A 23,848-nucleotide genomic window follows, 5' to 3' on the forward strand; every position below is an offset into this window, starting at 1 on the left:
TGGGGTGGCGCGGTCCAAAGATGCTTACAATGGTATGTCGCATGACAAGATCGGACCAGAAATGGCCGAGTTATCGTCGATTTCTCACGGGAGTGTTTTGGTTTTTCCGGAAAAACTTGGCAGGGGGAGGAGGGATCGGGTTGAGAAGTTCTACAAAAAGGTAGGCGGCTTAAAGACGCATCCAACGGTATGCCGGACGCCAGGATCGGACCAGGAATGGCCGAGTTATCGTCTATTTTCCACGGGAATGTTTTGGTTTTTCCTCAATAACTAGGTGAAGGGGTGGAGGGATCGGGTTGAGGTGTACTACAAAAAGGTGCGCGGCCCAAAGACCCATCCAACGGTATGCCGGACGCCAGGATCGGACCAGAAATGGCCGAGTTATCGCCGATTTCTCACGGGAGTGTTTTGGTTTTTCCGGAATAACTTGGCGAGGGGTGGAGGGATCGGGTTGAGGTGTTCTACAAAAAGGTAGGCGGCTTAAAGACCCATCCAACAGTATGCCGCATGTCAAGATCGGACCAGGAATGGCCGAGTTATCGTCGATTTTCACGGAGATGTTTTGTTTTTTCCTCAATAACTAGGTGAGGGGGTGGAGGGATCGGGTTGAGGTGTTCTACAAAAAGGTGGACGGCTTAAAGACCCATCCAACGGTATGCCGGACGCCAGGATCGGACCAGGAATGGCCGAGTTATCGTCGATTTTCCACGGGAATGTTTTGGTTTTTCCTCAATAACTAGGTGAAGGGGTGGAGGGATCGGGTTGAGGTGTTCTACAAAAAGGTGGACGGCTTAAAGACCCATCCAACGGTATGCCGGACGCCAGGATCGGACCAGGAATGGCCGAGTTATCGTCGATTTTCACGGGAATGTTTTGTTTTTTCCTCAATAACTAGGTGAGGGGGTGGAGGGATCGGGTTGAGGTGTTCTACAAAAAGGTAGGCGGCTTAAAGACCCATCCAACGGTATGCCGGACGCCAGGGTCGGCCCAGGAATGGCCGAGTTATCGTCGATTTTCCACGGGAATGTTTTGGTTTTTCCTCAATAACTAGGTGAAGGGGTGGAGGGATCGGGTTGAGGTGTTCTACAAAAAGGTGGACGGCTTAAAGACCCATCCAACGGTATGCCGGACGCCAGGGTCGGCCCAGGAATGGCCGAGTTATCGTCGATTTTCCACGGGAATGTTTTGGTTTTTCCTCAATAACTAGGTGAAGGGGTGGAGGGATCGGGTTGAGGTGTTCTACAAAAAGGTGGACGGCTTAAAGACCCATCCAACGGTATGCCGGACGCCAGGGTCGGCCCAGGAATGGCCGAGTTATCGTCGATTTTCCACGGGAATGTTTTGGTTTTTCCTCAATAACTAGGTGAAGGGGTGGAGGGATCGGGTTGAGGTGTTCTACAAAAAGGTGGACGGCTTAAAGACCCATCCAACGGTATGCCGGACGCCAGGGTCGGCCCAGGAATGGCCGAGTTATCGTTGATTTTCCATGGGAATGTTTTGGTTTTTCCTCAATAACTAGGTGAAGGGGTGGAGGGATCGGGTTGAGGTGTTCTACAAAAAGGTGGACGGCTTAAAGACCCATCCAACGGTATGCCGGACGCCAGGGTCGGCCCAGGAATGGCCGAGTTATCGTCGATTTTCCACGGGAATGTTTTGGTTTTTCCTCAATAACTAGGTGAAGGGGTGGAGGGATCGGGTTGAGGTGTTCTACAAAAAGGTGGACGGCTTAAAGACCCATCCAACGGTATGCCGGACACTAGGATCGGACCAGGAATGGCCGAGTTATCGTCGATTTTCCACGGGAATGTTTTGGTTTTTCCTCAATAACTAGGTGAAGGGGTGGAGGGATCGGGTTGAGGTGTTCTACAAAAAGGTGGACGGCTTAAAGACCCATCCAACGGTATGCCGGACGCCAGGGTCGGCCCAGGAATGGCCGAGTTATCGTCGATTTTCCACGGGAATGTTTTGGTTTTTCCTCAATAACTAGGTGAAGGGGTGGAGGGATCGGGTTGAGGTGTTCTACAAAAAGGTGGACGGCCTCAAGACGCATCCAACGGTATGCCGGACGCCAGGATCGGACCAGGAATGGCCGAGTTATCGTCGATTTTCCACGGGAATACTTTTGGCGGAATTTCCCGGGAGTGTGTGGAAAATCTCCCTTTATACCCCTTCGATAGCAAAAACCACGTGTTTGAGGTCTTTTAAAACGATTTTTAAGGAAAGAAATAAAAATGAGAGAAAATGACTTAAAATTGAAGAAAAAGTTAAAATTGTGCCGGAAAATATTTGTCTTGTCGGAAAGAAATTATTTTCCAATCGGTTTTTAAAACTTCCATTTGCTACCTCCTCGGATTCATGCTCTCCTGTTACTCCTGGTCGAATTTTGCCGCATAAAATTTCCGGATTTTTGCCCAAAATTTCCAGATTTTTGCCACAAAAATCCAACCAGGAGTAACAGGAGAGCATGATTTCGTGGAGGAAGCTCGGGTCAGCCAAAAATTTCCAAAATCAGTTTTATAATCCAAAGTCAGTTTTAAATTTGGGTTGGAAATTTTAAGTTTGGAATTCAACTAAAATTTTTGCCTCGGGATTTTAAAACTGATTTTGGATTTTAAGATTGGATTTTCGATTTTTCGGCCGACCCGAGCTACCTCCTCGGAAACATGTTCTCCTGTTACTACAAGTCGCTCCCGGTGGCAGATTTTCGGCTAAAATCTGGCCAATTTTGATGCGGCAAAATCCGACCAGGAGTAACAGGAGAGCATGAATCCGAGGAGGTAGCAAATGGAAGTTTTAAAAACTGATTGGAAAATAATTTCTTTCCGACAAGACAAATATTTTCCGGCACAATTTAAACTTTTTCTTCAATTTTGAGTCATTTTCTCTCATTTTTATTTCTTTCCTCAAAAATCTGTCAAATAGACCTCAAACACGTGGTTTTTGATATCGAAGGGGTATAAAGGGAGATTTTCCACACACTCCCGGGAAATTCCGCCAAAAGAATTCCCGTGGAAAATCGACGATAACTCGGCCATTCCTGGTCCGATCCTGGCGTCCGGCATACCGTTGGATGCGTCTTTAAGCCGCCCACCTTTTTGTAGAACACCTCAACCCGATCCATCCACCCCCTCACCTAGTTATTGAGGAAAAACCAAAACATTCCCGTGGAAAATCGGCGATAACTCGGCCATTCCTGGTCCGATCCTAGCGTCCGGCATACCGTTGGATGCGTCTTGGAGCCGCCCACCTTTATGTAGAACACCTCAACCCGATCCCTCCACCCCCTCACCTAGTTATTGAGAAAAAACCAAAACATTCCCGTGGAAAATCGACGATAACTCGGCCATTCCTGGTCCGATCTTGACATGCGGCATACCGTTGGATGCGTCTTTGCGTTTTGTGATCTTTTTATTGATTTCTGTTGCCAGGAGGAGTCATTTAGGAGGAGTCGTTTGTACCAAAACCATTTAGGAGGAGACATGTTTTGATTTCCAATTCGGAAAATTCCATTTCTTTCTGCACTTTACAATTGATTTACATTCAGAGTTTTTTTGTTATGTTTTTTTTCTTGCATGTTGTTTTTTTATTATTTTGTAACACGTTGCAATGTTTGTAACACCCGGTGTTATATACAAATGTTCTCTTTGTTTGTTTGTTTGTTTGTTTGTTTTTGTTTTGTTTGAATGCTTAACGATGCTTGCAATCGTTTTCTCTTCTTCTTTGCTTCCTACAATGCTACTTTTACGCGTTTTCCCATTTCGCATTTTCATTGAAATACTTTCCATCCTATCATGTTTGACTTTACTTCATTTGATTTTTTTCAAATTTAGATACACTGACACACACACACACACACGCACGCACGCGACGCATACATCCTCGATCTAAACAGGCAATCGTAACAATTTTTCAGTGTTTTACCACTTTTTTCATCAGCATGCACACACACACACACACACTCACACGTACTCATACGCACAATTTCTGTTTTGTTTCATATTAAATATTTTTTGATACTTTTTTTTTGTGTACCTTTTTCCTCTGCATATTTGTTCAGTTTTGCTCGCGTCTTGTTCTATTACGCACACACATAATACATTGCATGTTAACACTGTGTGCTGTTTTCTCTTTTTCTCTTTTTGTTTTTCTTGTGCATTTATGAGTGTGTGTGTGTGTGTGTGTGTGTGTGCTTCCGATTGTTTGAATAATATTTGCTTATATGTATTTTCTTTGTGTTTGCGTGCGTGTGTGTGTGTGTGTGTGTGTGCTCAGTAAATGCTACACAATTTAATTAACACATACAATTCACGCTTGGGGTAGAGGTGGGGAAGGGGGAGGAGCCAGAGGAGGAAGAAGAGGAAAAGGGCAGCTAACTTCTTTCTTCTCTTTTCTATTTTTTTACTATTTTTCCCCTCCTAATCGTGCACGATAGCTGTGACAGTGTACTTGCTTGTTAAATGCAGGGTTTTCCCATCTACAGTGTGTGTTCTTTACTTAATTTTTGGCAAAGGTGCAATGTTTAGAACCCTTTTTCTTTTTGTTTTTGGGAGAGCTATATTCTTCTTCTGCTTGCTGCTGCTGCTGCTTCTGCTGCTAAGGGGTAAATTATTCTTAAAAATATCAACATCTTCATGCACAAAAGTAACTGGCTCAATATATATATATGTGTGTGTATATGTGTATATGGTAAATGCACACACCACGGTCACTTGATTTGTTTTGTGACAAACAAAACGCACACATAATACACACGATTTCTACCAGTTCGTTCCTTCCTACTACACCTCACTCTTCTCTCTTCTCCACTTTCTCTTTTCTACTACTTCTCCACCACCAGCGGATTAGTATTCTTGCTCTTTTTTCCCCCATCAAGACACATACAGACACAGTATTAATGCATTAATGTAATACGCTTCTAAAGTTTTGCACTAGCTTGTTCAATCACTATGTTCTTTACATTCTTTTTGCTGTTTCCTTTTGTGTGTGTGTGTGTGTGTTTTATCGATTATTAATATTTGTGCTAATGGAGGGGGAGGGCGCCTTCCTTTTATTCTTGTAAGAAGACCCCTCTGCGCGATCAATCGACTACCGCTTAGCTTCCGCTCTCTTTAATGTCTCTCTCTCTCTCTTTCTCTCTTTAATACTACTGAGGGATTGTCCCCCCGGGGAACAGCAAATGTTTCACAGGGTTACTTAATACGGCACACTACTTACTATACAGCTCGTACCCTCCCCCAGGCAGCGCCATCTTCCGGACACCTGATTAAGGGTGGCGCGCTAGAACTTCTCAACTCACGTCATTTAAATCCCTATTTACTTACACACTAACGTCTAAACTTTTTTTCCAGTTAATTTGGGGCTTATCGTCGTGGGGTGTTAGTGTACGGTATATGTATATGGCCATTCTCTGCTTGGGGACACTCCCCCACCACACCACCACCACACATCGACGTACACGTACACTGCGTAGTTTTTATTTAGAGCTATCGGAATCCGTTTTCGTATCGGCGCGCATGCTGTTGCTTCTTGGCTTTGTTTTAAGAAGGAAACTATAATATCAAGGGTCCGATTCTTTTTTTTTTTGTACACGCACACCACAGGCAACGGACACTTATACACCCATGTACAGAGAGAGTAAAACCACCGAACAAAGAGCTGTTAGGTTTTTGGAAGAGAGGGGAGCAACGATGACTTATTTACATTAGAATTTGTTGTAAGGATTTTACCCTTTTTTGTGTGTGTAATGAAAGTGAATAATTCAACTAAATCGTACTACTACTCACTATTGAAAGTGTCCGCCGGTGTGCGGGAGCCGATCACTAACGCTGGTTCCCTGCCGCGTACTATTTACTTGGCAATGACTCTATCCCGTTTTTACGTTTAGGTCGGTCTAATATGTGTGTTGTGGCTTCAGCTACTATTTTATGATGTACATTCGAAGGGGTGCACCACAATACTGTTGCTAAAGTGTCTGCACTATTAACAAGGTTTTTGCTTCGATTGTTCAAAATTAGACAAGCGTTACGAGAAATCAAGCCATAAGAGAATGAATGAATATCAGACACGGTACAAGTAGGAACATTGCGGGGGCTGACCTGTAGTTCTAAGCATTCTAGAAGATCCCTGGCACTAAACTTCTTCTTGGTTTAACGATCTTTTACTAGACTTGTTGATGCCATGTAGTTGGAAAGTCAGTCCTCACTACGGTCCGTGTCTCTGGCACTAAACATCCAATGCAAACTGCTACGCGTAACTTAAGTCTCCGAAGATGTAGAAAGCAGGGTTCCAGAGCCAAAACAAAAAAGGTAGCTTACCAAAGCAGTATATTAAATACTACTGCAAAATTGCTGTGCTTAGGGGGCTGTCAAACACCATAAACTAGCCGTGCCCTTTTAATTTGTTGAGCAATGGCGGTGTCGTTTTTAACACGTTGTGTGCCATGTCTATCATTTTCGATGGACAGTAGTCAGTGATTTTCAAACTGTTATTTCACCGCGGAGAAATCACTTTTTTACTGAAAACCTTCTGCAAATATGCAGATTAGACTTGTAAGAAACTAATTATATAGTTGGTTTTGCGCAAATCCTTAGTCAATCATTTGATAAAAGTATGTTTTTGGGATTCCTTTTTTTTCAAAAAATCTTACCTTTTGTTCATATTGCTATCTCTCATGTCGCGCCGTTCATTCGTCTGCTGTGCGAGTGAGACAAATATATCTTTGCATAACAGACGATCGCACGACGAATGCTTGTATAAATTGTTTGACTAAACGTTTTTGCAAAAAACAACTACAAATTAGTTTTATAAAAGTCTAATCTGCATACTTGCCGAACGTTGTAAGTAAAAAAGTGCATTCACCGAGGATAAATAACAGTTTGAAATTTGCATGTCCATCAAAAACGATAGACAGTCAATTTGTAAACAAAAAATGCCATGGCCTGCTAGGAAACCATCACCAAAATGTGTGTGGCATACAACGTGTTAAGGACCAAGAGCTTACTTGTCTTTCAAGGGGAGAATTCATCTTCTAAATAACCTCGTCGTTTAAAAATACCCATCGATCAAGGGATATGGTTCTCTAATGTAGTTGGTAAAGGATTCTTCTTCGTCTAAAAGGCTCTCCTCGCCTATCAAGAGACCTAGCAGATTTTCGTCTTCTTCTTCTAAGAGGCCTTGTAGTTGATGCGATGCATCTACGTCTACCAAGAGACTTCAACGTTCAACGAACTTTGCCCAGGAATAGAGCATGATATTTCTATTCTAGAGAAATTAATTCATCAACCTAATGAAGCTGCTTTGTTTCCTTCACTAGGGGAGTTGCGCTGGAGGTTTAAATGCAGCTCCCTCTCCCGACACAAAGACAAGCCAAAAAAAAAAATTACCTCACGTTGAAGGATCGATTGATTTTGCTTTGGTAAACCTTTTTTAAAAGGGTATTCTTGATTACAAGGCGCAAGAATTTAGGACTTTAAACATTAGACTTCCCCACTTGTACCGTCTGATCGCTTTCCTAGTAAAAATGTTGGTGAGCTCCTAAATGTTCTGCCTGTTTTGCTTGCTTACTGTTTGTTTCGTGTTATTATTATCCGAGAGTTACATACAATCAAAGGGCGATGCTGTGTCGGTTAATCACGTTAAATACTTTAATTTCCGGCATGCGTGTGTGTGTGTGTGTGTGTCTACCACAACCACACAGCACAACAACAATAATATATCGCACATTGCGCCAGTGTGTTAGTGTGTGTTTTGAACGATGAAAGAACAAAAATCAAATCATCTACTCTAAAGTCTTGGTGTTGCATAACAGTGAGCTGCTGATTTTTTTACGTTATATACTTGTTTTGTTTTTTTTGTTCGTTTTTTCTTTGAATATACTTTTTCTTTGCCTTGTTTTTGCTTTCATCTGCTGCCCTTCTTTCTTTCTTTCTTTTTTTTCTTATCATCACCCTGCCAGCGTAAAGATGAATGCCACATGTAAGCCACATTACTATCCTTTTAAAATAAAAAAAAACCAGTCCCATTTTTGTTTGTTGCTACAAATAGACACACATCGCTGATTGAATCGTACTGTAAGTAGCGTTTTTCTTTTTCACATTGAGTTGTGATTAACATACACGCGAAGGACATTGTACATCCATGCAGAGTGAGTGCACGATATCAACGCTCCCGATTCACTAATATAGGGGAAAGGTTATGATATCAGAAAGGGTTCGGTTGGGCGATTTTGTGATTTGTTTATACATACACGACGTCGACTATTAAAAAACAGCTTTAAACTTTAAACACGCACACCCACAGGCACTCCTACCTCGCTAGCTAATTGATTGTAAAGTAGTCTCGTGGCTTATGGGGATGTACGATCTCCCGCAAACAATAGAAGAAGAAAAAAAACACACACACACAATCCTCACACCTCACATACATTATAGCCGGAGGAGGAGGAGGAGGAGGATTTTCTTTACATTCTCTAAAAAAAAAATAAAACCCCCGCCAAACTCATCTCACACGCGAGGACACAGCGTTTTATCCGCCGGTCCACTACCTACTCACTATATGTTGAGGATTGTTCGTGCGCGTTGTTTGTTTGTAATAATGTTTTGTATTTTTTTCGCTCTCTCTCTCTCTCTCTCTCTCTCTCTCTCTCTCTCTCTTTCTCTCTCTGTAATAATGCCTACATAATGCTTCTCTAAAGAATTTATATTTTATATCCCCTCCCTTCGGTAAGGGGTTGTCGCTTTGCGGGGTAGTGACGCGTGATGGTGGATGAGTGTTTGTACGGGAAGAGGCGATCAAGAAACGAATTTCTATGAAATCGCTCACATAAACTCTCTCTCTCGTCTTAATAAAGCCCAGCTCTGAATATGGTTTGCTTATTAGTACGATTATTGTAATGTCTGTCTGTGCTATTTGTATGTGTTTGTGTGTGTGCAGATTTGGTTGCGATCTTTCTATTGTCATTGATTGTGCTTTGATGCTTTAAAAATGGAAAATAAAAATAAAATTGTCACAAAACGAATCTAACTTTCTTTGTCCTATTTTTTTTTAAATACAAAAGTAAGGAACAATATTGCATACAGACCCGCCGCAGTAGCAGGCTAGCTAGCTGGCTAGGCCCTGCTTTTTTTTTGTTTATTTGTGTTTAATGGAAGATTGTCGCCTCTCTATCTCTCTCTAGAGGCGCGCGAAACATTCCCTATCTTTCCTTCTAGTTCTGTTGTATAAACTGTATTGCGTGTAACTATGGCCGTTAAGTAATGCTACTATACTTTGCTTTATTCCCTCTCATCCAACCTGCCGCGAGGGATATTATCGATCGTGTACGAACTACACGTGGTGGGAGGTGTGTACGTGTATTTGTGTGAGTATCCCTTTGCTTCTCCTCCTCACACCTCCCATGTGCCTTCTCTACCCTTTATTTATATCACGTCGTAATAATACAATACTAAATTGACACATTCATTATTCTAGAGTTAATGTTTTGTTTTCAAGTTTTTTGCTTCTTCTTCTTCACTTTTTGTTCTGTTCGCCTAGGACTTGTTTTTTTGTGTGTTTGTCACAAAAAAAAAACCGAATCAAATCTCCTCCCGGTTTCCCCCTGTGTGTGTGTGGTGGGATTGTCCAGGTATGACCATCCTTCTTTTTAAGTCTCAAAAATTCTAAATACCACCGTCATGGAGCGCACATACCTGTTTCGCATAACACTGGCATTCTTTGGATGCGACCCTGCGTTCAAATATATCACTGCGCTGTTTGCTGCTGGCTGCACTGGTTACCGAAACATTCAACAAGTCCACGACGCTCAATCACATCGAATATATGTGTTTGCGCACGGACGCACACGCGCAGGAGGTGCGTGTGCGTGACATAATTTAATTTTCACTAGTAGAAAAAACCCGTTTATTTGCAACTCGGAGTCATGAAAGTGGTTAATACTTAGCGCGTACGATGAGTAAAGATCACGCTTATGTGTCCTTGCACTTCATCTTTAGCAGCGGTTCCTTCAAACGATTCGGTTCTATGAAGCAGGACCGAGATCGCAACAGTAACCGCTAGTTAGAGCCACCGTTCGCATTCTTTTGACCACCGGCAGCGATCACACCACCGCCCGCTGCCGCACCACCACCGCTCGAGATAACCATACCCGTTGCACCCATCTGCCTGTTACCGTCCGGTCCAGCACCCCGTTGACCCTCGGTGCCATAGATTTTGCCCGCCTTTTTCGCCATCGAACCGAGCAGCTCCTGGCTTTCTTTGTGTGCGGCGCGCAGTGATAAGGCCCATTCCTTCAAACCGATTTCATCCTACGAAAGCAGGTGGAAAACATTCGGACGTATTAGTAAAAGCATGCTGCTGATGGAAATAACAGTGCACCAGTTATACTTACCGAGTTCGTTAGGATTAGCTTGCCGTCGCGTATACCGTCGCGAAACCGGATCTGCACGCACTGCTCGTTCTTGAACTGGACAAAGTCCGGTGACACCTCCTCGATCTGATCCATGAACACCAGTTCCGGTTTGGTGCTGCCGCTTTCCGTGTGCAGCTCCAGTCTGAGAAGAGAAAAGAAAGAGGTAAGAAAAGATTAGTATCATTTCAATCCTTTGCGAATTAGAAACACTATGGAACGATCTATCAATCGAATAATAAGATTCTTCATCTTAGCATAACAATCTACTAATGCCGAGAATCTAGCCTCGGCTCTGAGTAGAGAATCTATTCAGACCTCACTTCGGGTAATGTTAATGTTTGGGTAAAGCTTGAATGAGCTTTCTTAACTTCAACGACACAACAACTTTAAGACTTTTTTAACAACCTTTATAACGCCAACATTAAAATCAATAATCGCACAAAAAATTGAACCAAATATACACAAAAGACCGATCACTTGCACCCCATAGTGCAAGAGGTAAATGTGTGACAAAAAAATAAAGAGACCTTCGTACCTGTTAGGATAGAGTTTGGCGTAGCGCGTCTGCCAGACGGACGCAAACGAACCGCCATACTTTTTAATATACCCGTGTAGTATGCAATCCGAATCCTTCTCGTCCGCATCGAAGCGCTGCTTCTGTTTGGCTTTGCGTTTCTGTTCCACCTTGTCCGCTTCCGTGTTGACCGTTTCGAACACCGTTTCGGCCACCTCCTGTTGCCATCTGGAGAGAGAGAGAAAATGTGGGTGAAAAATTTACTTTTAGCAGAACTACATGCGGTCCATTGTAGCACCGTTACATACCGTTCCGAGATCGTTAGCGGGAAGTATCGGTACAGTTCCTGATCCTGTTCGGTCAGCTTGATGCCCTTCGTGTCCTCCTCATCGAATGAACCGATATCGAACGCATCCGCGGCATTGACCTCACCGCGCGGTGGTATTAGTGGTGGCGTGTACTTCTGGTAGTACACCTGATTCCAGTCAATACCGGCAAAGAACGGATGTGACTTGACCTCCTCGGCACTAGTGCGTGTTGGTGGAATGTTGATTCAGGCATGAATTATTTATCCGCGGCACGGTATGTGTGCCACCGAGCAGCACTAGCCAAAGCGTAACTTACCCGCCACCCTTACAGCCTAACCGCTTGTCGATGTCGCGCTGCAGCAAGCCCTCCAGCAGGTCTCTCAGTTCTTTGCTGAACGATTCCGGCAGCTCCACGTTCTGCAAGGAGGAAGGTTGCTTTTTTAAAACAGCCATTTAATATTCATACACAAATTCTGTTCGCATCGTTCGGGTTATGGTTTAGCATCAAGGGGGAAGGGATGACAAAAAAAGGGATTTAGGAAAGATGTCCTTGCAGGAGTGGTAGTAATAGAGTAGCCAATAGAGAGCTCTTAATCTAGGTGGGGAAAGAAAGAACACTTACTGTTCAATTTTGCAAAATGATTTGTTCGCGTTTTGCGGTACAAGGGTCAATAATCGTGCCAAATAGAATCCTTTTGAAAATGGTTCTTTTTTCTTTCTTTTGAAGCCTTGTTTGGTTTTTTTTTTTAAATTTTCTTTGTGGATTTTTCCTTTCACCATTCAGCTAAACGTTAAAAGTGAGCTTCTCACACAAAGAAAACAAAAAAAAAAAACCGCCAAGATTTAAGGAACACAAAGGTGCCAGGTGTTTTCAAGAAGTAATTCTTTCAACCTACCATCGTTAGTGTCATCCGGTCGATCTCGTGCTTGTCCTTGGTTTTGTGCTGCCGGAACGGCGAGTGGCCCTTGAGCAGTTTGTACAGCATGCAGCCAAAGCTGAACCAGTCCGCGCTTGAATCGTACGGCGTACCCTTGGACAGGACCTCCGGCGCCATGTAGCCGTGGGTGCCGACCGAGGCGTGCGGTTTCTTTTTGCTAAAATCACAGGCCAGCCCGAGATCGGAGATGCGCACGTGACCGTTCTCGTCCAGCAGTATGTTGGCCGGTTTGAGATCCCGGTATACGATGAACCGTTTGTGCATGTGTTCGAGTCCGAGGATTACCTGGAACGAAGAAAAAGGCGTGTAGAGGAAAGAGAAAGGAATATTAAAAAAAATTGTTTAATTATGAAATAATTAAAAACGATTTTAAATTTCAATACACTATAGCGAACCACAGCAGCGCTAACTGCATTCATTTATCTACTAATTTACAAATAAATGAATGCGATATGGCATGAAAGTTGAATTTTACGATTATATCAAGCTACCTGCAGCAACGATTTATTCCAAAAGAACGTAATCATTTTGAAGACGCGCTAACTTGTGCGCCAATTCGTCGAGACACACATCGCTGCAGCGTTCCCGAAGCGAAGCGTTGGCGTTTCCTGCTAAACGCTAACGTAATTATTGTAAATTGCTGACAGAATTTCTAAATTATTGCTTTAATCGGAAGGTGGTGCAGCGCTAGTGCTAGGCAACTCTAACCGCCGTACGTCGGAAACGATTTGAATGCTACAATTTAAAATCAATTCACGGGCGGCAGAACAACAAGTGGGACGGTAAGTGGTACATGTAATTTAATTAATTTGTCTCGCACGTGTACGGTGATGGTATGAAGTTGTTCTTGGAAGTTGGAAAACAGTTCTTTTTTTTTTTGCAGAAAGGAATTTCAAATTAAAATGAGATAGGAGTAGAACATTCATTCATTCATTCAGCGGTTCTCAGCATGGGAATTTTCTTATTATTTTATTGAAAAATAAATAGACGAAAAAACGAAAGCGGGAAAACCCATTTATCATCCTCAAACCGATGGTTTAAGTAATGTCCCCAAACGGTGCGCTCTTAATCCTTTTTTGATGATACACCAATACAGCGCGAAACACAGCGAAAATAGTGAGGTGCACTTATTGTGTTCTACTCTGCTCTACTCACAGAAACATACACACACCTTTCGGCGAATCTTTGAAACAAAGCTCCGGTGTGTAATAAATCGATCGTTAAAACTTCCACCGTAAAAGCACCGTAATCAGGGACCGATGTGTCATGGCACGAAATGAGCCATTGCCATAGTCACTTGCTCTACTCTCTCGCTCTATCGTTCGACTCATGCTCGTTAATCATCATCTAACAGACTGGCGAATGGCAGACCATTCCCGGTTTACGGTTTCAATGCCGCACGCGGAGCAAACTGTCGGATAGTTTGGATTAACGGTCAATTCGTGTACAGGTGTGCCCCGAGCTGGTGGAAAGTTTTCCCAACGATCGACGGACACCCAGGACAGTTGCCCATAATTAAACTCAGGTTCTCTCGTTCTCGTGTGACATTAATGCTTGCTCGGTTCAGCTCCGGCAGCAAACAAAAGGCGAGGAAAGTCAAGTTTTGTGCGCCTAGCTTGGCACGCACGGTTGGACACATGTCACTTACCTCCGCCGCGTAGAACTTCATGTCCGATTCGTTGAAGACACCGTGCTGGGACAGATGGTAGTGCAGGTCGCCACCGTTCATGAGGTCCAGGATGAAGCAGAGCTTGTCCGGTGTGTGGAAAGCGTACGTCATGCACACGATGAATGGGCAATCGACCTGCGAGAATGGATGATGAGGTTCACAACGGTAAAAGCACGTCGTCCCAGGGAACCGGAAAAGAAAGAAACGGATGTGAAGAACGCATCAGTAACCAGTGGGTGCTACAGTACGTGAAGCTGTGTGAGTACAGCTGGTTGAGAGGCTTCCATCCCGGGGCATCTCTCTCTCTTTCTTTATCACCCATTACCCGACACACTGTGCGGCAAAGATCAGAGCCTAGGACCTAGGTACTTGCGGACCACTACGGTTGTGTCTATGACGGTTTAGTGGGAAAGTTTCGGTGCAAAACTTTTCATATTAAGTGCTGCAAACTGCTACGACGGGGCTAAAGTAATTGATGGACGTCAAATGACGTAAGTGAGGACTCTCGGGGAAACTTTCTCCTACTTCTTGATGGGGAAGAGGGAGATGGGCTTCTGCTCTAGAACATTAAGGGGGACCTGTGCTCGAATGGTCCGGAAACGTTGAACGACACTTGTACGCCATATGATGATCATTTGCCGACTTCTGGGACTTTCCGTTTCCGCTTTTTTACGGAGTGCTTTCTACGGTGTCCACGCTCTCCACGGTGTCTGTCTGCCATGTCATGTCTTGCTTAATCTTCTACCAAAGCCATTATAAACGAGTCTTCCGCATAATGAAGCGTTCGGGGTGTGCACCTTTCTCATCCTATCCTTTCTCGACGAGCACTTGCTCGGAAACTTTTCCTCCAACAGGGTGGTGTGTGTGTGTGTGTGTGTGTGTGTGTGTGTAAATAAAGTGGGCGATTTCTGACTGCCCTGGAGTGAAAGACCGGCACAGTGTCCTCTACGTTTCTTGCTGTAAATCTACACGTGACGAGTAAAACTTCCCCATAACCCACTGTCGGATTTATGGTACCGTCAGCAATCTTACAGTTTCTGTGCTAAGTAGAGCAGTGTGTGTCGTTAATTTGTTGGATTTTTTGTCTTCACTGAGGTTCAATGCTACCTTGCCGCAGTTATTAAAATGTTTACTTTGCTACTGTTACCAAATACGCAGTTTGGAACATTTTTCGTTTGCTCGTTTGCAACCGCGGGGTAGTGTAATTTCATGCTCGCCCCCTGACCCACAATTTCCCCACCGGGAAAACTTACTTACCCCCGTGCTGACGAGTGACAGCATTGTCCGTTCGTTCAGTGCTAACGTTTCGCCCTGCTTCATTTTGATGCGCTTCTTGTCCAAGCACTTCATCGCGTACATCTTGCCTGTGTCCGCCTTGCGGCAACCGTACACCTCACCGAAACCACCCCGGCCGATGATTCGATGGACACTGAAATCGTTCATCGTTAGCTGCGAAAAGAAGTGAACGAGGGAGAGAAGGTTGAGAAGAAGTGTAAGAAAGATACAATTAAATTGCAAACAATATAGAACAAAGTTGTGATTCTTTTATTTTATTTCGAGCGTCTTTAAACAGTTGATGAAGGAATGAGTAGGGTAGGTTGACATTTGCAGACGAATTTTTGTGCGGATGGAGACGCCTGACCGCTTATTAGGGTAAAATGTGCATTTCGTAAAGAAGGATACATCTTTTGACTGTTGGAAAATGGGACGTGTTTTGGGTTAGATTCAACGTGAAAAGCGGATAGTAATTATCTGTAAGAATAACAAGTGCTAAGCATGAATTTAGCAACAAAAAATCACTTTGGTTCTTCATAACCATTGTGAAAGACGGGATGTGAATGACACAATCAACGTTATTAAAATGTGTGACAAAATTATAATTGACAGAACGGTAGCGCGTCGTAATACTAGATTCTAGTCTAATAAAATTATAATTGGGTCTTTATGCGGTGATTATAAAAGGAAATTAGGGAGACATTCGTAGACGATTTTTGTTTCGTGAAGCGATGGAGGCGCTTAGTCATTTATGCTAGAACAGCGTGTATTGGTTGATCGAAGTAGGTGATTTGATTCGATATTTTCTATAGAATGGGACAACGGAAAACATCTAACGTTTTAGATTATCGTAAATAATCTCGTAAAAACCTTCAAAACTATATAAAGCATAAAACAATCTAGAAAATCAATAATTGGTTAAAAATAAATTCAAATTTCATATAAAAATTATTTAAAGCGCGGCTTTGTTCGCTAAATCTTGGAATGTCAGTTCAAAGCAAGGACTATAGGCATGACAGCCTTGAAACCAAATATTAGAAAATAGCAATTTAATGGTGATGGAAAATGTAAAGCCGTTGCTATTGCTTATTTCATTCAAATAATATTAAATTAAACATAATTACAATGACGGTAAAAGACAATCAAAACAATCGACAGACAAACAATGACATTTCTACCACAAAAAAGCATTGTTAAGGATTATTTTGATAGGAAACATTTTGTTCTCATTTCCAGCGAATCAGCTGATTAATTGCCATTGCGTTTCCTTTTAAATCCGAAACTGAAGCCTCAACCGTATTTAATACCTCCCAAAGGGAGAACCTACATTAAACCAATGACACCACCATGAAAATGTGAGATCAATCAACGCACCTTCCACCTAAAATACCACCTAAAACCCACAACCAACCGAAGACTAATACGCGCGTATATCTTTCTGTTCCGTTTCGCTTACAAATCACGTACTTTCCGCGGGACCCGCGGGATTAGCGAACGACCGCCAATCGAACACTCTTAATGAAGCACATTTACGCGGGCCCGCTGGGGAGGGGGGTCACCTCCCCACGGCTGCAGTATGCAATCAGCACGCAGCCACACTTCTAATCCACGATCGATTTCAAAACTTTGGAAAAAGAGCGAACGTGAAAATAGTCTTTAAACGTAAGAAACAAGGCGAAAATAAAAAGCAACACGATCAGACAATAGCGCAAAACAGGACGAAATGATTTCTCGTCGATAAAGTACCAAGATAACGAGGACGCGGGTTCGGTTTTTATTGCCGAACCGAGTAAGGGCTGACTGGAGAAGTGAGAAGTGGTTCGATTACTTCGGAGCGGGATAAAATCGTACCGAGCACGATTTAAATGCCTAGCAGCACATTGTGCGTCCTTGTTGGCCATTAAACTTGTCGCGGTTTGCATGCCGCATGCCGTTTCGTGCGGTTTTACGATTAGATAATTCGATTAATTAACTAACACGCGCGCGCTAACATCGGCTCATCCATGGGCGTGGAGTTACATTCACTTTATAGAAGTGGGTGTTTTCGTTGCTGGATTGTGCTCTATTTAAGATGGGCTTAATACGGAAGTAATTTCAATAAAATCTAATAGAGCCCTTTAGGTTGGGCTCGGATTATTGGCAAGAACAATACATGAGCTTGCTTTGTTTTAAGTAACCAAAATGAATGCATTGTGTGCGTCAAATTCTTCTAAAAATTAAACGAAAATATCCTACACAAAATCGATTCTCTGTCAATTCTATATTTCTTTTGCAACATTCGGTCTTTTTTAAACTTTTTTTTTTACTTTTACCCTAATCCATCCACCACCCCGAAAGAGGCTTAATTAAATTGGTTTAAAATGATATCGAAATCTTTTCGCCGCAGCATCCGGGATCCCCGGATTGGGAAAATTGCCTGCAGACAGAATAGAAAGAAAACTCAAGCTAACAAGCGACCACAAAAGAAAAAAAAAACCGAGAAGAAATTGACAGAAAAACTGTCACCAGCACACTTACTTTTCGCACGGTTTTCGGATTTTATTTCCGAACCCACCGAAAAAACTGTCAAGCGCAGTGGCGCACAAAGCTGATGAAACCGGTACGATCGGTGTGAGTGGTAATGCAACTGGGCGGCAGCCAACCAAACGAGGGCAAAAGGTAGGAAATATAGATCACGAACACTCGCTAATTGAATTCCTCGATTTCAATTTGCCGGAGATTTGTCCGTCCCGTCCATACATTTCAGGGGCGCTGCTCTGCTGTCTTCCGTTTGTTCCATTGCTTCCCTCAGCTGAGGGAAATGGAAAATTTATACAAAAAGATGAAACACCCGTCGCTTCAATTCGGCTGAAGCAAACGAATGCAAACGTCGAATGAAGTTGAGAGTTTATGGTAGTAAAGCCGGAAGCCCTGCCAAAGGGAGCATCATGATCAAAACTCTGGAGATATTGTGAGACGATTTGCGAGACGATGCGATGGAAAAACCGCACTCCAAATATGGTGCGCAATTTCGAATCGATGAAAGTGAATTTCTAAGTAGCAAAGAAAGAAAGAAAAAAAAAAACTATCTTAAAATGAAAATTCGTCTTTGGCTTTAAAATTTCCGGCAATCCGCTGTGTCCATGCCGCACTTTTGACAAACGCCTCTATTATGAGGGTAGAGGTAACGTTCCAAATCGTTTTCGGGAGTCGTTTAAGTTGTGTGATTGGATGATTGAATTTCCCGTGACACGCTTCACTTGCATTCGTGCCCGGTTTCCACCAAAAACACATACACACAGGCAAAGAATCGTCTTTTGGCGTACCACTTCAAACATAAATCTCTCCCTAGGCATAGTAAACATTTAAGAACCAATTTTGGGGCAAAATAATTACAAATTTTATGTGAAATGATGATATACTTAACACTATTACTAGGAATAAAATTCCTTGAATGGCCATGCGAGTGTGCTCTCTGGGCAAACCCAGTAAAAATACGTGGAAAAAGGCCTCACATAGCTGTATTTCTTGTAATTAAATTTACAGTTTTTTTTTTTTTGCTAAAGTAACGTGATTGATTGTAAGCGGAAGATGGAAAGAATTTGTAGCATTTTTTTATAAATATCATGTTGGGACTTTTAACTAACGGGCCATGTAGTTTAGAGACATTTTTATCAAATTAATCTATGCTTGCTTTTCGAATCCAATTGACACAATTTGAGTACAGTTTTAGATTAAATAAGGCTTTTGAATGATGCTCAAGCTCAGATAAAATATTTTTAATGTTGTAAATTAAACTTTGAACACCATTTGTTGTTAGCCTGTATATTATTTGTGTACAAATAAACAAACTAAATCCAAGAAATAGATCATTTTTCCCTCTGAATTTCGAATTTCGAATCGCGCCAGAATCCCATTGTGCCACGAGTCCAATCTCAATTTTGCAACAATGAAACCCTCCGAACAGACAAGAGGGCCCCCTGTTCAGAAGGTTCAAAATTGATCCTACTCACACTTTCTTGCTGTCTGACGCACACTCACATAATAAAACCAGATCTAAAAAAAAAGCGAAAAGATCGAGCCCGTTTGATTCACTAATTACCCAGAAGCAATCATTTATTACTGTGCCTTTGAACGACACCCGAGCGTCACCGTTACCACGGTGCAAAACAAAAAACAAAAAAAAAAAAATGGATCAGCAGCAGCGAACAGTGCGAACAGTATAAGCGGGAATGACAGTCTTCAGGAATCGACGCCACTCTGGTGCTGAATAAATATCACGTAGCTATCATTATCGTTATTTTTTACGACTTTAAGCGCGTATGAGTTATCGCAAGAAACGGATCCTGGCTGGCGCTAGGCGAAACACACCGGGACCGCGGGACCGTTGGGCGTAGAAGTGTTGGATGCGTATCTGTTCCCGCTTTACTTTTCCTCTTTATGCCTTCGGTGCGGTGCTCTTCCTTTGCTCGGATCGTTTCGATAGTACGGTGCGCGTATGTGTTCGTGTGCCTGAGTGGATATGTGGAAGATTGGAAGGATCAACACATTTCACTGCGATTTGCTTTTGTACGGCGTCGAGTGTCGAGTCAGCAGCTCATTTCTGAAAGCTAACCCCCCCTAAAGTGCCAAAAGAATGTTATCTACGATGGTGTACGGCTCTTACAACGCGCGGCACGAACAAACGAAACGAAAAATCCTAGCGAAAAATAAAGTCGAAAGAAATGGAGAATGAAATCAAGTCATTTCATTCCTCATCGGTGGAGCGAAAAAATGAAATCACTCATCCGGTTAAGCTTCACCGTTCCAACAGCGTATACACACACACCCACCAACCAACCAACCAACCAACCATGCTAAAAGCTTCACAGGATAACTCTTGATGAGCGTGTGTGCCTGTGATGATGGCAGGGTTGGCTCCATTATTGGTGAAAATGGGAAAAAGTGTCTGCTCTCTGGCGGAAAGATAACGAAAGGCGGGCTGGGTGTTTAGCATCGGGACGCGCCGCCGGTCACATGTGGTGACGCGGCATGCGCTTCGGTTGAATAGCGCCGAGCGTTTTGGGCACGTCCGTCGAATGGCGCAAATTGGTTCGATCTTTGAGTAATTTAACTGTCACTTTAAATGACAGCGTAGAGAGAGCTCGCTTGACAAAAGAAGGATGGATCGTTCTTTTTCATTACAGTTTGTACAGAGCGGAGAAAATATGTTTTACATTTATTTTAAATATTACGGCTTGTGACGTATTGTCAACACCGCATGTGATAACGTTATGGAACTAGATTACGGTGGCGGAGAGAAGAAAATTTGTGTTTCGCCATAAACACGCTAATCAGTGTTGCTACAAGAATTTTAATATAAAATAATTAGTTGCGTATTTTGAGATGCCATGTTCAAGATGATCAGTCAGTCACATCTGTTCCTGTTAATGAGAATAAAATTTGCAAGAAATCATTGTTCTCCGCATAGGCTTTCTTAATTAGACCAACCACCTTCTGACCCAAAGACGACGCCTGGCAAATCAGCTTGCGGTTGAAACATTTCGAAGAATAATTTTTATATAAATAAAGGTGACGATCAGTAAGCTAAATAATTTGTCTATTACCTACTTTTGCTTTGCATATATTCTGTAAATTACTAATTCAAAGCAATTATTTGCTATGAAAAGTCAATTAAAAGGAAAAACCTTTAGAATCGATAGCTTTTTTATATTGACTATACTGAATAAAAAGCTCATTTTAAATGAAAAAAACATCCTCAACTCTTTAAGGATTAAAATAAGTGAATTAGTGAGAAAGTATAAACCAAAAGAGTGAATATAATGCGAAAAGAGAGAATCGTCAACAGAGAGAGCGAGGCAGTGTATTCCGAATTAAACGATTGTGGTGTATAATTTATTTATGGATCTTGGAAGTGTAAGTAAATGATTTAAATCTCTTTAGTCACCACACTCTTTTTCTGATTCAAATCACTGATATGAGACACGTTTCTCTTCTTTAATTTGAGTCGCTTTGGCGATTACCAACTGCCTTAGGGTGATTTTAACTATAAAGCCTCTGAAAAGAATTGTTACAATAAATAATCCTAATGGAAAAGGTGTCAAGAGTCAATTGATTTTCTAGCATCCTCATCTCATTTTAAAATAAAAAAATAAAAACCGTAAGTTTAATTTTTGGGCAAAACTGAATAATCTTCTAAACAAACCTGCAGTAATAGGGGCGGTTAGACCGCGATTTAAATCTTATCCATACCGTTTTCCCGCAGTGTTGACTAACTATCAAACTACGAGGATTGACTATTCAACTATCAGCAAGTCTAGTAAGTTAATCGATGGCCGTCGTGACCTAATAAGTAGTAGAAAGCCAAAATGAACCCTTCTTTAATGGTAAAGTACAACCAAATGCAATGTTTTCTGCACTCACTATAACCGGGACGATATTGATCGGTGTGGTAGGAAAACACAACGCAATTCCCTCTGAATATATCTATCAGCGGTTAAAAATTTATAATAGCTCTACGTTTAAACACACGCACACACACACTTGGTATCCTTTTTAAAAATGGAAACAACCAAACAAGCAATATGCGGAAAGGGGAAATAAACACACTAAACGAGCCTCCAGAGTCCCCGGAGGATGAACGAAGCAAACGGCTCCAACCGCTCATATTGACTGTTTTTATTATTTTCCTTCCTTCCACGCGCGCACCATAATGCACACACCGGACAAAACCGTCGATACAGTGGAGCAAAAGTTTCACCTATTCAGAAGACATAAAACCTCATAAAAACTAATCTAATCAGTCGAGTTTCAACTCGAAACTCGACTCAGTCCCAACGGACGGCGCTTTTCGGTGGCGGCTTTTGTGTGCTGTAAAATGTGAAGAGCTTTTCCTTCTCTTTTTTTTTGTTTTATTAAAAAGTCAACATTTTATTTTGTTATTACCCTTCACAAAAGGTGGGTCTTTTGGGGTGGAGGTGGGAAAATGATGACCACAAAATAGTCTCAACACATTACACAGACACAGCACCGTTTGCTGGTAGGTAAAATTGCCTATTCCTAGGCATACTCTCTGTGCCAAGCATTAGCATAGTTCAATGTGAGAGAGCGAAAGAGAGACAGCAAATGAGAAAGTGAAACACCAACCGAATGACCGAACGTTGACCCAAATCGCTGCCCGAGTGTTGATGGAGACAAGTGTAATGAAATTGCTAGTGGAAAGGGGATCTCGTGTAGGGCTGCTTTTTCTGATAAGGTAAGGTATCTTCCCGGACGGACAACATATGGTTCAGAGAGCTTGATGCCTGATGTCTACAGTATCGTTAAAATAATTCCCTCCCTCTCAAAAAAAAAAAAGGAAGTACCTATGAAAGCAGAAAACTTCATTCCATCTAGAGAAACTTTTCGCTGGGAGAAGTGTTTTCACTTGTGTTGCTTTTTGGGGCTGTGAGCTGAGCTGTGTTTTGTTGGCGTGGGTAGCATTTTCTGTGCGAGCAGAAGCTAGGTACTATGGCACGCCTTTTTCATACAACAAGTGGATGGCAAAAATGAAAATGTGATTAGTGAAATTGAAGCAGCATAAAGCTGTTATGAAACATCACAGAAACTATGGGGCAAATCATTAGAGATAATTAAGGCGAAAGTATTATTAAATTGTTTTACAGAAGAACATGGAGAAGACTAGAAAAAGGCCATTTTTGGAGGGTAGATTGGGAGAGATTGGGAGGAAACACTGAACTAAAAAATAAACAATCCTCAAAATAGCTAAGCGATAAGGAGTACATAAACAGCTACAAAAGGATAGTAGCGTTCGTGGTTTGGTGTCAGGCAAAATAAAGTGTAGTCTTGAGAAAAATTAGCACAGAAAGATGACAGACTCTTCTGATGTGTTAGTCATCCAGCAGCAGCAGCAGCATAGATTACGCAAGGCTCATCCGTAATCCTTGTGAAGTTCCGTCTATATGAGCGATTAAGCTTCCTCTCGCACGCTACAGCCGGATGCGTGACAGAGGTACCGTACGTCGCTGCTACCTTTGATCAAAGGCAAAGATAAGAACCATATCCGGAAGACGTACCCCGGGCTAGACCAGTAGTACAGCTACTGCTACCTATCAGCAAACCAGCGACAAGTTAATGACATTCTGCTACTCTTTGCCACTAGGAAAAAGCTTTCCTCCCGGATGAGGAACGTACACGCAAGCAAACGGAAGAGCCTACGGTATGTATGTCGACTTGTTTTTTCATTACACCGCCGGGCAACAAATCCCGGATACAGTTGTTGAAGAAAAGTTTGCCAACTACCACCCCGCTCTAGCTGACAGCAGACAGCACATTGTAGTCAGGCTAGGGAGCATCAACAGGGTGGCTACTTACTGGCTCATTTAGCTTCCGGCTAGTGTTACATTCACACATGCATATATCTAGTTCGGTGCGAATGTGTGACATTGAAAGCCGTCCCGTGCATCCCTGCGCCTTTGGGAGGGTTTTTCTTTTGCTGTCTTGCCTTTCAAACAACCTGTCAGCGGGGTTGTGGAATTTGCAATTCCGTTTCAGTGTTTAGAAAAAAAAAGGATGATAAACTCGACGTGCGAGAACTGGTAACGAGTGGAAGTTATCACCATCCAACACGTGTAGAGTACTGGCAGGCCAACAAAAAAAAATAAAGACGCCTCGTGTTCAAAGTGATATTTCCCCCGTTGAAAGCTGATCTGAATACACAAAAACCTGACAAGAAATCATCCGTTTAGCTGCTCCACATAC

General features: G+C 42.5%; 2 protein-coding genes across 2 annotated transcripts in view; one reads left to right on the top strand and one right to left on the bottom strand.

Moving 5' to 3' along the window:
• LOC126568516 (transmembrane protein 222) overlaps nt 1-23,848 on the top strand; it is a 482,151-nt gene that overhangs the window by 149,705 nt on the left and 308,598 nt on the right. The window lies entirely within an intron of this gene.
• The window catches only part of LOC126567934 (G protein-coupled receptor kinase 1), a 101,992-nt gene continuing 88,018 nt past the window's right edge, over nt 9,875-23,848 (bottom strand). Inside the window, exons 6-13 of the mRNA XM_050224304.1 lie at nt 15,092-15,283; nt 13,814-13,969; nt 12,124-12,450; nt 11,544-11,662; nt 11,228-11,446; nt 10,941-11,147; nt 10,385-10,547; nt 9,875-10,301 (exon numbers count right to left, since the gene is read on the bottom strand). Of these exons, the coding sequence (XP_050080261.1) occupies nt 10,050-10,301; nt 10,385-10,547; nt 10,941-11,147; nt 11,228-11,446; nt 11,544-11,662; nt 12,124-12,450; nt 13,814-13,969; nt 15,092-15,283 (1,635 nt within the window). The 3' untranslated portion in view covers nt 9,875-10,049. The remainder of the gene's footprint in view (nt 10,302-10,384; nt 10,548-10,940; nt 11,148-11,227; nt 11,447-11,543; nt 11,663-12,123; nt 12,451-13,813; nt 13,970-15,091; nt 15,284-23,848) is intronic.

The sequence above is a fragment of the Anopheles maculipalpis genome, chromosome 2RL, assembly GCF_943734695.1.
Source record: "Anopheles maculipalpis chromosome 2RL, idAnoMacuDA_375_x, whole genome shotgun sequence".
NCBI classification, from domain to species: domain Eukaryota; kingdom Metazoa; phylum Arthropoda; class Insecta; order Diptera; family Culicidae; genus Anopheles; species Anopheles maculipalpis.